A 12,124-nucleotide genomic window follows, 5' to 3' on the forward strand; every position below is an offset into this window, starting at 1 on the left:
GGCCCCTGGCTCAGTTTTCTGACTGGTCTCACTGCCTGCAGTCCCGCCTCCACTCTGTCTACTCAGCCCAAATCATGTCTGTGTGACAGGCCTAATCATGTCACAGCCCAACGACGCCCCTCAGTGGCTCCCACGGCTCAGCTGCACTGGCGCCCTGCTTTCTGGCCACAGACAGTGACTTCCAGCTCCCTCGCACTTCCCGGTTCCTCAGCGCTTTCTGCTCGCGGCACACGCTACTCCCAGAGCTCCACTCCTTCCCGCTTCATGCCTGCCCATGAACCCCCTTGCTCAGCAGGACTCCGCTTCGATGCCGGCTAAGAAGGGTGATGGGTTTCTCCAGCCGGGAGCAGAAACGGGGCTTGCCGGGGAATCTTCTTGTCCTCTAGCACGGTACTCCCTGGAGACCTCACTCCGCTCCCAGAGGGCAGGGGCTGTGTTTTATTCTTCTCTGTCCCCTTAGTCCTAGCACACGGCCTGGTACATGGTGTCAGTAAATGTCCACAACGAAAAGGAAGCATTGCTTCCTGAACCCAAAGGGCAGGTGGGAAGGTACCAAACCCCAGCTCTCCCACTCAGCTGTCAGGGTGGTTCTAGAAGTTCCCAGGTGTGGAACTCAGGGCCGATTTGTATCCAGCCCCTCTGAGTGAATGAACGTGCCAAAAGCCGGGTCTCTGAAGGTCCTCAGAAAGCAGGCTCTGAGAGTCAGTCAGCCAGCTGCTAGCAGGAAAGAAAGGGGCAGAGGGTGAGTTGCTGGGAGAAGAACGAGGAGCTCCAGGAGACGGTGAGAGGGGCACACAAACACCTCCAGCCTTCAGGAAAGCGACTTCACAGAGGTGCTCCCATTAGCCGGGCATCAACTGTGATGGGCTCCTGTGTGAGGCAGTGTGGGGGGCCCACGTGCGCGCATCACCCCACACAGCCCCCACCAGGCCAGGGGCATTTACCTGTTGGGTCCTCCGAGCAGGGTCAGTGCCATCTGACTGGCACACACGCCCGTCATCTCCAATCTCCGCTCCAGAGTCAACCCGTGCCTTTCAGCCACCGACAAGAGCTTCTTATGTAGCTCATAGGAAACACTTGGGACCACCAGGCCAGAGTCTGCAGTTCAAAAGGAGGTGAGGCGAGAAAGAGCAGTGATCACAGGGAACCAGGTCACAAACGGTGTTCCAGTCCAGGATTCTGGGAAAGCCGATACTTTAAGGCCAACCCCCCACCTTCCTCATCGGGACAGAGGCATGCTGTACAGCTCCCCAAGGCTCAAGCAGTGGATGCAGGGCTGAGTGAACTGCAGCTGTCTGAGCACTTTAGCTTTGACCACGAAGGCCAAAGCCATCGGGATACGTTTGGTACTACCAAGAAAAGGCTGGCATAGAGCATGTAACAGAACCTATCAACACTTTAGGAGGGAGCACGCCTGCCCTGTGGGGGAGAAGTGCCGTCCTGGCACTTCTGGCGGGGTATCCTCACAAGCAAACCCCTTGCCCTTCCGCCGAAGCAGAGCAGACACCACCTAAGCCTCCTGACACTCCAGGCCACTATTCATTGTCAAGGCAGGGATGTGCTCTCCCCATCTGCTCCCCAGGCCCCACCTCCTCTCATCTACTTAGCCCTGCCACTTTGCTCAAGAAATTTCACCAGCAACTTCTTGGCTCAAATAATCTGTCATTTCCTCCACATTTGGGATGAAGGTGACCCAATAGTCATTCACAGGGGAACAGTACATGGAAAGTAACCTATGGCTGACTTTAAGCAACTGAGAACAATCAAACATTTTATTCGCCATAAATAAAGACAACTCTAAAAGGCTTAGGCAGAATCACAGTCATTCAAAGTATATCATGGGAAGAACTTGGCTTTACAAGGCCAAGTCTGCACCAGCTGGCGCACTTGAAGGGGTCTACACTGTTATGCAAGGTCTGACAATTAGGTTCGTGAACTCATCCTAGAAAAGGTGCTACCCACCTCATTGCTGAATATCACTACGGTCATCTTCAAAGTACTCCCCTTGGGAAGCTATGCACCGACGCCAGTGCCCAGTCCACCCTTCAAAGCCATTTTGGAACACTTTCTGGAATGGCCATCAGAGCTGTCATCTTATTACCCTTGATGTCCTGAATGTCATCAAAATGTCTTCCTTTCAATATTTCCTTGATCTTCGGGTAAAGAAAGAAGTCACTGGGGGCCAGGTCAGGTGAGTAGGGAGGGTGCTCAATACAGTTATTTGTTTCCTGGCTAAAAACTCCCTCCCAGACAGTGCCGTGTGAGCTGGAGCATTGTTGTGATGCAAGAGCCATGAATTGTTGGCAGAGTTCAGGTCGTCTAACTTTATCACGCAGCCTTTTCAGCACTTCCAAATGGTAAACTTGGTTAACTGTCCAGTTGGTACAAATTCATAATGAGTCATCCCTCTGATATCAGAAAAGGTTAGCGACATCGTTGCAACAAGTTCGTGAACTTAACTGTCAGACGTACGCATCAGTATCAATACACCAGGTGCTGCTTCTCCGGGAAACCCCAATAGGAGAGAAACAGCAAGGTGTTTCTCTCCTGTGATCTGTACTGCGCAGCTTGTGCTGTGACTACCAGTGCCACCTTACAAATGCTAGAAGCCACTGGGAGCACACGCTCTGCAGAAGTGCCCGTGTGGCCTTAAACTCGGTCCCTGTCAGCAAGCCCGGTGGGCCGCGTATGACGAGCGGTGTCTGGCTCCGTCAGATGCCTTCTTAGGTGCTGTGTCCCCATCCATACTGGACCGTATACTGCTCAGGGCAGGCAAACAGCCTTCTCCTTCTGGGCTCTCGCCTCACTTGTCTTATCCACAGGTGAGTTCTCACCAAAGACTCAAACATGCAAGCGATGCAAACTCGTACTACTTCTGGTCTGGCCGAACTCAAAGGCGGACGTTCATCATCACCCTCCTGAATCCAGAGCCTTGTGGAGAAAAACTTGTTTTTCTCATGGGTCATTTCAGGAGAAATTTCTTCGGGTTCTATTAGGTGTCTAGTCCTACCGACACGGATTCTTAAAACCACACAGAATGAGGCTATGGCGGTCCACTGTGACAGGACTCGAAGCACAAAGGCTGAACATAAAGTACTCAGGTCGATACCCTCTCGTGGGCAGGGGAAAGAAGAAGAATTTGATGGGATGATGATGAAACATCACAGAGAAGACTATGCTGTGGGCAGTGGAGCGTCTCTGCCTGCTGGGTCCTACTCCTGCAGAGACAACAAGAGCCATCGGAGCCTGGCTCTCCTCTCCCCTCTTCACTGTCCTTCAGTCACTGAGGGACCGCGTGCCTATGCTGGAGGCCGCAGCCTGACCTTGCATGTCAACAGCTGATTAAAACCGCCAATTTTATGGCCTGCTCCAGACACGCACAGATTATCAGAACTCATTAGGAACTACTGATAGCAGTGTAAAAAAGCTGAACGAATTCTCAGGAGGCCTAAGCCACTTACAGCCCTGAACCTGTCAGACAAGTCACGCACCTGCCTACTTCAAACCCCGCCTTACCTGCACAGTCACGCAAGGGAGAGCTTTCCCTCAAGTCTGCATTTCTTCCCCTACTTGTTCTCTTTCTGTTGAACCGGAAGCGGGTCAGGGCAGTGAGCCTTGGGCCTGCCACTGTACAATCGAGCTTTTCTTTCTGGGTCTAGGTCTTGTGCTATGTGTGCAGGCACCTCCTCCCCCACGCTGAGGGCACCCTGGGGGAAGACCAAACCCTTTCTGCTGCCTCTCTCCTCGGTCCTTAGAGGTACAAAGCTCAGAGTCAGGGAGACGAGAGCTCACCATCCTGGCGGGCTGGGTGCTGCACGAGACAGTGCGCAGTCATTGCATCTCCTCTGAGCTGCGCTGGGGCGGGGGCGGGGGCGGGGTGCTGCTGAGGAGCTGGCAGACTTGGGAGCTTAGGAAAGACAAGGCCAGGACCCTTTAGCTCAGTCTGCTGCTGCACGGGACTCGCTGTACTCTACTGACTGACAGCAGCATGCAAGCGCCACAAAATGTTTCTTCTCAACATTCACACACGAAGTCCGACCGGTCGGGCTGGCTTATCAGAAACAGGCAGGGGGAATAAAACAAACTCCAAAGGAAGGGGACCGAGAACATAGTGCGTAAATTGCAAACTGTAACACTGCCAGAGCCTGAACACCGGCCAAGCCTAATTCTGCTTGTGTTGGAAGGTGGATCTTTATTGTTCAGGAACCAAGGCAGTAAAATCAGTTGGTAGGGTTTCTCTCAATATTAATATGTGTTTTACAGCTGTTGGTGAAACAAGAAAGGGAAATATAATTATAGCCAGTTCTTGACAAGCAGAGAACTTCTCAGGATCTGATTAACCTCAGGGTATCCAGGAAAACGGCCCAAGCTCACTCGGTAGAGGCTAGGAGAGGGCTCCTCGGACACCACTGACTCCACAGCACGAGGCCAGGGCCATGGGACGGAGCGGCCCGGCCCCTTCTTCACATCCTTGTCACGTATGCACTGCTTGTCCCTACACATACTGCTTCAGGCCTCTCCCGCCCTATGGATACACATGCACGTGCTCCCCCACCCCCAGCACCATGTCCAAGACCCCCCGTGGCCTCTGAATGTACACCCTTCTCCGTGCGTCAACCTCCCAGCCTGCTGTGGTGTCACAGGGCTCCCGCAAGTGTCATCTCAGACCTGCACTCACGCTCACGCTGACACGGCCCTGAGCTGGACAGGCTCTGTCTGTTCCACGTCTCCAGCGAGCAGCACGGCTCACTAATGGGCCTGGGGGTTACGGAAGACCAGGAGTGCTGATCCATTCTGCGGGGCTCACACAACTGGGTCGTGGTATCACACTGGCTCTTTTTTGGAGAATCAAACCACTGGTAAGTTCATCCCCTCACACCCTTGCTGTACAGACGGCCCCTGCAGATTTACATCAAGCTACCACTAAGTGCAGTCGATGTCAAGTAATCTCTGAAAGGAGGATTCATTCCAAGAAGCCTAAATATTCCCAATACTCTATTTTTTTTTTCACTGCTCCAACAGATTTTTTTTTTAGAGTCGATTTTAAGAAAAAACATGGGGCAGAGAGGTATGGAACAGAAAATAAATACAAATGTCAGCTGTTTTGCTAATTGTTTTCTAAGCACAACAAATGAGGACCGAGAAAGTCCTGCACAAAACACAAAGGTCCCAGATCGAGGTGTTCCTGCAGGCCAGGCTGAGATGGCGGTCTTTGGTACTTGAGTTTTGGCTGCCGTCCTTGTTTGTGGATGGGTCACTGCGTGTGGAGCACAGTCCACGCTTCTAACCAGGTCCGAACGGAAGAATGGCCTCTTGGCCCAGGTAGAAGGTGCAGTGTTTGGTTTCATGCGTCATGTAACCACTGAAGTTGCTCCCCATGATGCAGTGCCAGCTGGGCTTGTACTTCTCGTCAAACTCCTTCCTAATACAGCCGCAATGTCCTTCTCTCTGTCGTATCTGTCCAGCACCCGAAGAGCACACTCCACCGAGGCCCATTGCACCTCCTTGGATATACCAGCGTTTTTGGTCACCACCTTTCTGTCACACATGGTTACGTGGAGCAGGACTGGCCGACTGCAGTGGTCTCCTGGGGGAGGGGCTGGGAGGCTACCGAGGGCGTAGCATCTCCCCAATACTCTTTATGGGGTCCGCAAGGCCTTCCAGGATCTGGCCCGTGTAGATGTCACCCCTTTACCTTCGACCCCAACCCTACCATGCCCCAGGCACCTTGGGGGCCTCCTGGTTCCTGAGTACTTCAAGTTCCTTCTGGCCTGTGGAAGCACGTCCTTCTCCTGGCACTCACTCCTCTCTTCCAATGCTACCCCCAAACACACGACTGGTTCCTATTCTGCAGGTCTCAGCGTAAACATCCCTTGATCTCGGCATGCTGCTTCTTTCTTTCCTTGTACTTCATGCAGTTTGTAGATGGTTTTCTTTTTGGACTATCTACTTTCCTGGACTGTAAGCTCCGTGAGAGCAGGGATTGTGTCTACGTCATTCAGGGCTGCACCCCTTCTTCTCCACTGGGCCTCAGTGCAAGCACAGGGCCTGATGGAGGGGCTACATAATGAATGAACGAATGGAAAGGAAACCTTCTAACAGCCTCAGGACATTCCATTCTGCGGCTGGGTAAGAGCCCAGCTATCACCAGAGGGAAAGAGAGGGAAAGATGTCTCTGACTCTTTCCCCACCTCTTCCTTTTCCATTTACAACTAGACCAACCGTCCTGTCCACACTGGGCCTCGTTCCTTCAGATTAAAGCTCTACTGGAATGAGCTATGGCCCCAGGAAGTAAAGGACTTCCCGACAAGATGACTTACTAATTACAAAGAGGAAAGGCATCTTTACAAAGAAATCGGGTGGACGCCGCACCAAGTGATCAAACTTAGACGCAGCGATGGGACAAACCGACATCGTGTATTCCACGATGTGATGCCTGAGAGAGAGCGAGCCCCACCAAAATCCTGGGAAAATGTCTAACATGGATAGTATCAAAAGGAATCAATAAATCAAAACTAACGGGCATTCTGCAGATCAACCGACCAAGGCTCTTCACAAATGTCAGGATCACAAAAGACAACAAGTCATGGGAACTGTCCTGGTTAAAGGAAACAAAAGAGATGTGACAACTAAATGTAATGTGCAACGACTGATTGAAAATATAGCTATGAAGGACAAAACTGCAAAAGCTGAACAGTTTTGCATATGGAGTATTAGATAATACCTTCGTATTAATTTTAATTTCCTGATATAATCTGGTAGTATGGTTGCACAGAGCAATATCCTACTGAATATGTGACGGAAGTATTTAGGGGTGATATATAATGAGTGCAACTAAATCTCAGATAGTTCAGATATGTGTGTAGCTATGTATTCATTTATATAAAGTAAATGTGGCAAAATGTTAATTGGTGAATCTAAATGATGTATGGTTGTTAATTATACTAGTCTAGCAACTTTTTGAAATTTTTCTCAATATAAGAAGAAGAATATATAAGGAGAAAAAAAGAGAGAGTTAAGTGCCTCCAAATACGATCAACAAATGTTTACAGAGCAATAGTACATCAAGTCAGTGGCAGGACATAGAGAAAATGAAAAGATAGGAAAACAGACCCTGTTCCCACAGTCTTACAATCTAGCTGTATCAGTATGTGCAAACATCTGAGAATACACAAACTAAACTTATCCTGAGCACAACTGCAAAGTATGGATTTGAAACCAGGAGCTGCAGGCAGTAGGTGCCAAATTCTCAATCTACAATATGCCTTGAAAGACAGAAAGGACTGTAGTCACAAAGATAAGAAAGAGAGACAGAGAAAGAGAAAGAGAGAACTCAGGGTGGGGTGGGACAGAACCCTAAACAAAGTTCCAGAGGCTGGAATGGGTGTGACATGTGCAGAAGAGAGCTTCCCTGCCTGGAGCCTAGAGGCTGATGGCAATGCCAGAGCAGGGGCAGGGCCAGACGTTAGAAGGCTTAAAAGTCAAGTTGTTTTATGTAGGATGAAGTTGACAGAGGTAGAAAATGAGGGCAGAATGGTCTTATAGAACTGATTTCAAGGGACACAGGGAATGTGTGGTGTGGCACAAGAAACTAAAAGGTCGTGACAATTTCAAGGCTGATTCTGAAGGCAGAAGATAACCTGCGGTCAGAATGAATACTGAGGGTAAAGGAAAACCCCTTGCCAGGGCTGCTACAGAAGGAATCACCATGCCTGCTATTACTGAGAACAAATGGCCTCCAGGGTCCTTTCTTGACATCAACTTTTAATGAGCAGGCAAAGACAGCCGCAAAGTTTCCTGCTGGCCACCTAAAGAACAGTGATTCCACTGCAAGAGATGGAAACGCCAAGGAGTCAGGGGTGGAGGGGGTGAGTGGCTGGCTTAGCTGTGGTATGTGGAATTTAAGGAGGACACACTGAAATCAAACTCCTTCCTCACCCTGGCTAGACATCTTCAGCTCTGAAATGGCAAGAGGGCACATACTGGCAACGTGGTCACATCTGGGGAGACCAACTCAGGTTCTAGAATGACCCTTTGGCAGCTTCATCAAAAACTCAGTTCGGGCTATAAGGTGCTAGGCTCCAGATGGCCCAGCTCTAGGTCGGAGCTTAAACTCATACAATGAAGCACAAGAGTTCATTGCTGGGGGAAGGGTCTAGCCACGACATCATCTCAGCATTACTGCACTAAACCTCCTGAGCCCGGCCGTGGAACTCAACTCTCTGACTGCAGAGAAGCCTCCTCCTCCAAGCCTGTAATAATCAGGGACACCCTACCCTCTGTCCCTCAGTGTGGCGACTCCAGCACCTGCTGTCTCTGAGCTCAGCCACAAAGCACTGCCAGAGGACGTCACAGAACCACGAGGGCTTGGCCCACTATAAATCCATGCCATCTAACCGAAACTAGACTCTCACTGCCACCTTCCTGTCCCACAGGTGTAATGCCTTTGAACCCTCTTAATCACTCAATCCTTTTCCATCGTTTTCAGTGAGCAAATTCTATCAAATTCCTCTCTCACTTCTCTCATCTTTGTCTTCCTTTCCATTCAGAGGTCCAAACCCCTGGTACGTTCACTATGTCACAAGCCTATCTGGTTTTCCTACTCTGGTCTCTCCTCTCGTTCTACCCTGAATTCTATCATGAGACCACTCTTCCTAAAGACTCAGTCTTCCTAAAGGAGATTTTGGATCACGTCATTTTCAGAATCCATGAGTTACTCCCCGTGGCCACAGGACAAGGGTAACACTGGCACGCAGGCTCTCTGAGCCCTTGTCCAAAGCCACCGTATTTTGCCATGTATAATGCACACTTTTTTGACCCAAATTTGTGAGGGAAAAATAAGGATGCACATTATACATGGGTAGTACTAATTCCGTATCTATATAAATGTTTTTAATTCTTTTATTTATGTTTATGAGTTAAAAGTGTAACTCTAGAAATCAATAACGATATCCGCATGCGAAATGATACCTTGGAATACGATAATCGGTTTCGATGAACTTACGACAAACTTGCAACTACAAAGAGTTCTTGGCCTTCTAGGATGCATAAATATCGCAAATTTGTTACCGGTACATAAAATTTCTTGTACCTTGTATCTGTTCTTGTGTTTTGTGATTATTTGTTACATAAAATTTCTTGTACCATAATATGTTAAAAAATACATGCTAAAATTCCTTTATAATATAAAAAAATAAGTAACTAAATGTAAGCAAATAAAAATTTGAATTAAAACATTAAAACGAAAGGTTTTTTCCCCTGAAAGTTTGGCAAAAAACGTGGGTGCACATTATACGTGGGAGCATATTATACATGGCAAAACTACGGTACTTTTAATTCCTGCCACTCCCCCACCAAAGCTCTGCCCTAGCCAAACAAGCCAATGGCCCATGTCCCATTTCCCAGTGCATTTTAGTAACTTGAATACAAGGACTGTTTTCGAATGACCTACAAATAATAAGACCCAAAGCATCTTAAATATTTCCTTAGAATATTATAAATATTGAGCAAAGATTCTTCTTTGAAGCCTTACTGCTCCCTAACCAGTGTTTTCTGGGGACCTCTCACCACTGAACACAGAGTGCTCATTTGCATCTAGCATTTTATAGCCAAACTTAGCACGTGTGTATGTGGCACCGATCCCACTATCTAGCGGGGTAGGTCCAAGCTGGAAGACCATATGACACAACAATCCGTGACTACTGGAGACAGCAACACCGTCAAAGGACCCAAAAGGGCTTTCCAGAGAAAAAAGACTTGGGTTGAACAGAGCTATGTTTCATTGCTTCCTGAACGTGTTTTCCCAATAAACAGACCTTTAGTACACTGCCCCCCCCCCCACAGCTGGCAGAGCACTGCCAAGGGGGGTGTGACTACTTAGACAGTAATGGCCCAGAAACTGTGGACACCACTCAGCGTGCAGTCAGTGTGGGGATACACAGCAAGCTGTCAGGGTCCTAAAGCCCAAGCCACCACTGAACGGTGGTAACCATGCTGTTCTATGGCTGCTCTGGGGCTCAGGAGAAAACGGGGTGCCTGAGGCTCTAGGACATGTCTGCACAGGCCAGCTAGACTGAGGAGCCCTCCAAGCCACTTTCCACACCTGCTGAGCTTACGGGCCCACTTCTGGGAACACTGAAAAGACTAGTTTATTCTGCCAGTAAGTGGCCCTTCTCGTCTTCTCCTTCCTCTTTCACTTACCTGCATTCAGAAGAGGACAGGAAATGGGACGGGTTTTTGCGAGCCTTTACCTCTCCGGTCCTTGCCCTCGTCAGTAGAATGAGAACATGACACGAGGTGACCAAATAACCCACCGTACGTACACGGTCCAGGTAGTTTGCCTCATTCTGACCCTAACATTTGCACAGAGCCAACTGGCCACGCACTATCAGAACAACACTCAGTGAAACCTGCTTTGAGGCTTAATGCCTCGGAACTGGAGCCGAGATAAAAATCGTGCAGGAGAAGCCGCTCAGCAAGCTAACTGCTGCCTGTTCGATTTCCGGCACGGACCCTGCTTGGCCAAAGGGCCTCATTTCCACTCCAATCACTGCTGAGAACAAAGAGAAAAACCAGATGGCACGAGGCTGCAGGGCCAGTGAAGTGCAACTGGTCGCAACACACAAGCTGCCTACCCGAGTTCTTGGCCAAGGACCAGCACATGTGGTTGCAAGTATGTTTGTTAATGGCAATTCTGGAAAGGCAGTTTCATAGGAGAGGTGGGAATCTTTTACCTCTGTCATTAAATCAATGAAATATGTGAAGAGGAGTGTGTTCTATGAAAAAATTCCCACCTCTGCCTGAGTCTACTTCAGCAAATGTCTTCTTCGGCTCTTTGAGACCTGCGGTTCTTTCCAGGTTCTCACTGTGATTCTCTCCTGTTAGCCACTTCACTCCAAGGCCAGCTATACTCTTCCCAAGCTCAGGAATTTCAGGGAAACCACACCCCACCACCGCTGCCCAGCAACCTACCAGTAGGGGAAGCTTATTTTGCAACTAAAAGGGCAGTGAAAGGGGAACAGTCAGACGTGGAGAAATGGCAGAATCCCAGCGTACTACAGACCTGTGGAAGACAGCTACCTTTGAAAAAGCTTAAAACCTGGCAACTTAAATTAAGCCCGATTCTGAACGACACTGTTTGCCGACGCTGTTTGCCTTCACTGTTTGCCTTCACACGGTGGTAAAAAGTCAAAGGAGTTCAGCAAGATTCACTGAGTGCCACTCAAGGAAACTGCCGGAGTCTGCCAGTGAAAGATGGAAACAATTTAGCAGTCTTTCTTAGACTGACAGTTGGCTTATTTTTTTCACATGGCAAGTACATGCAAGCTTCCACACTCAGCAAACTCAATTACCACAGAGCCCTACTGCTGGCCACAAAAAAGCCACGCCATACCTCTGCTTTTCTTCCAAATGTAAGTAAGCTGTCTCCATACTTCTCCCTGTAACTGCTACTAACAGTCAAGATTTATAGTCTTTATATTCAAAACTTCAAACCAAAATGAACATTATACTCAGTTCCTTCTCTACTTATTAAAATGATTATGATTCCCCTTTTAGCTCTTAAGAACATTCAGTAACAATGGTTTCAAATCGTATTCCAACAAGCCCAGTTACTACTGTGGTTTGGGAGGAAGGGGCTGGGTGAGGCAGACCACCTCTCACACAGCTGCTTTTACCCGCCCCCGATGCCGTATATTTGAAGAAAAGATTCTAACATTAAAAAAAAGAAACTTAAAAGTCGCTGTGGTAACAGACTAGAGTACCATACACACACTTACATAACCACCAAGGCTCTACTTTGTTATATGAGGATTATGATTAGCAGGACTCAATGAGCAGGGCTAGCAGACGAGAACAGTGTAGTAAACACATGTCATTTACTGAAACCCTAACTTTAGCCAATGGTTTCAACCATCCATCTCCAAGTGGTTTTTACCCCAGCAAACAACTAGTAAAACAGAGTTGAACTTCTAGCAAAATGTACACACAGTAATATAATAGGAAAGCCAAAGTAAAAACTGGTTTGACTATGTGAATCTAGATAATCGGCCCTTACCGTGTTTTCCCAAAAATAAGACCTAGCCAGACCATCAGCTTTAATGTGTCTTTTGGAGCAAAAATTAAT

General features: G+C 48.5%; 1 protein-coding gene and 1 pseudogene across 3 annotated transcripts in view; both read right to left on the reverse strand.

Moving 5' to 3' along the window:
- The window catches only part of EDC3 (enhancer of mRNA decapping 3), a 50,728-nt gene that overhangs the window by 7,351 nt on the left and 31,253 nt on the right, over window positions 1-12,124 (reverse strand). For all 3 annotated transcript variants that reach the window (XM_033108592.1, XM_033108590.1, XM_033108591.1), the window contains one exon: window positions 945-1,098. In XM_033108592.1, the coding sequence (XP_032964483.1) occupies window positions 945-1,098 (154 nt within the window). The remainder of the gene's footprint in view (window positions 1-944; window positions 1,099-12,124) is intronic.
- Window positions 4,958-5,549, reverse strand: LOC117023598 (dynein light chain 1, cytoplasmic-like; annotated as a pseudogene).

This window comes from Rhinolophus ferrumequinum, chromosome 6, assembly GCF_004115265.2.
Source record: "Rhinolophus ferrumequinum isolate MPI-CBG mRhiFer1 chromosome 6, mRhiFer1_v1.p, whole genome shotgun sequence".
Classification (NCBI taxonomy): Eukaryota; Metazoa; Chordata; class Mammalia; order Chiroptera; family Rhinolophidae; genus Rhinolophus; species Rhinolophus ferrumequinum.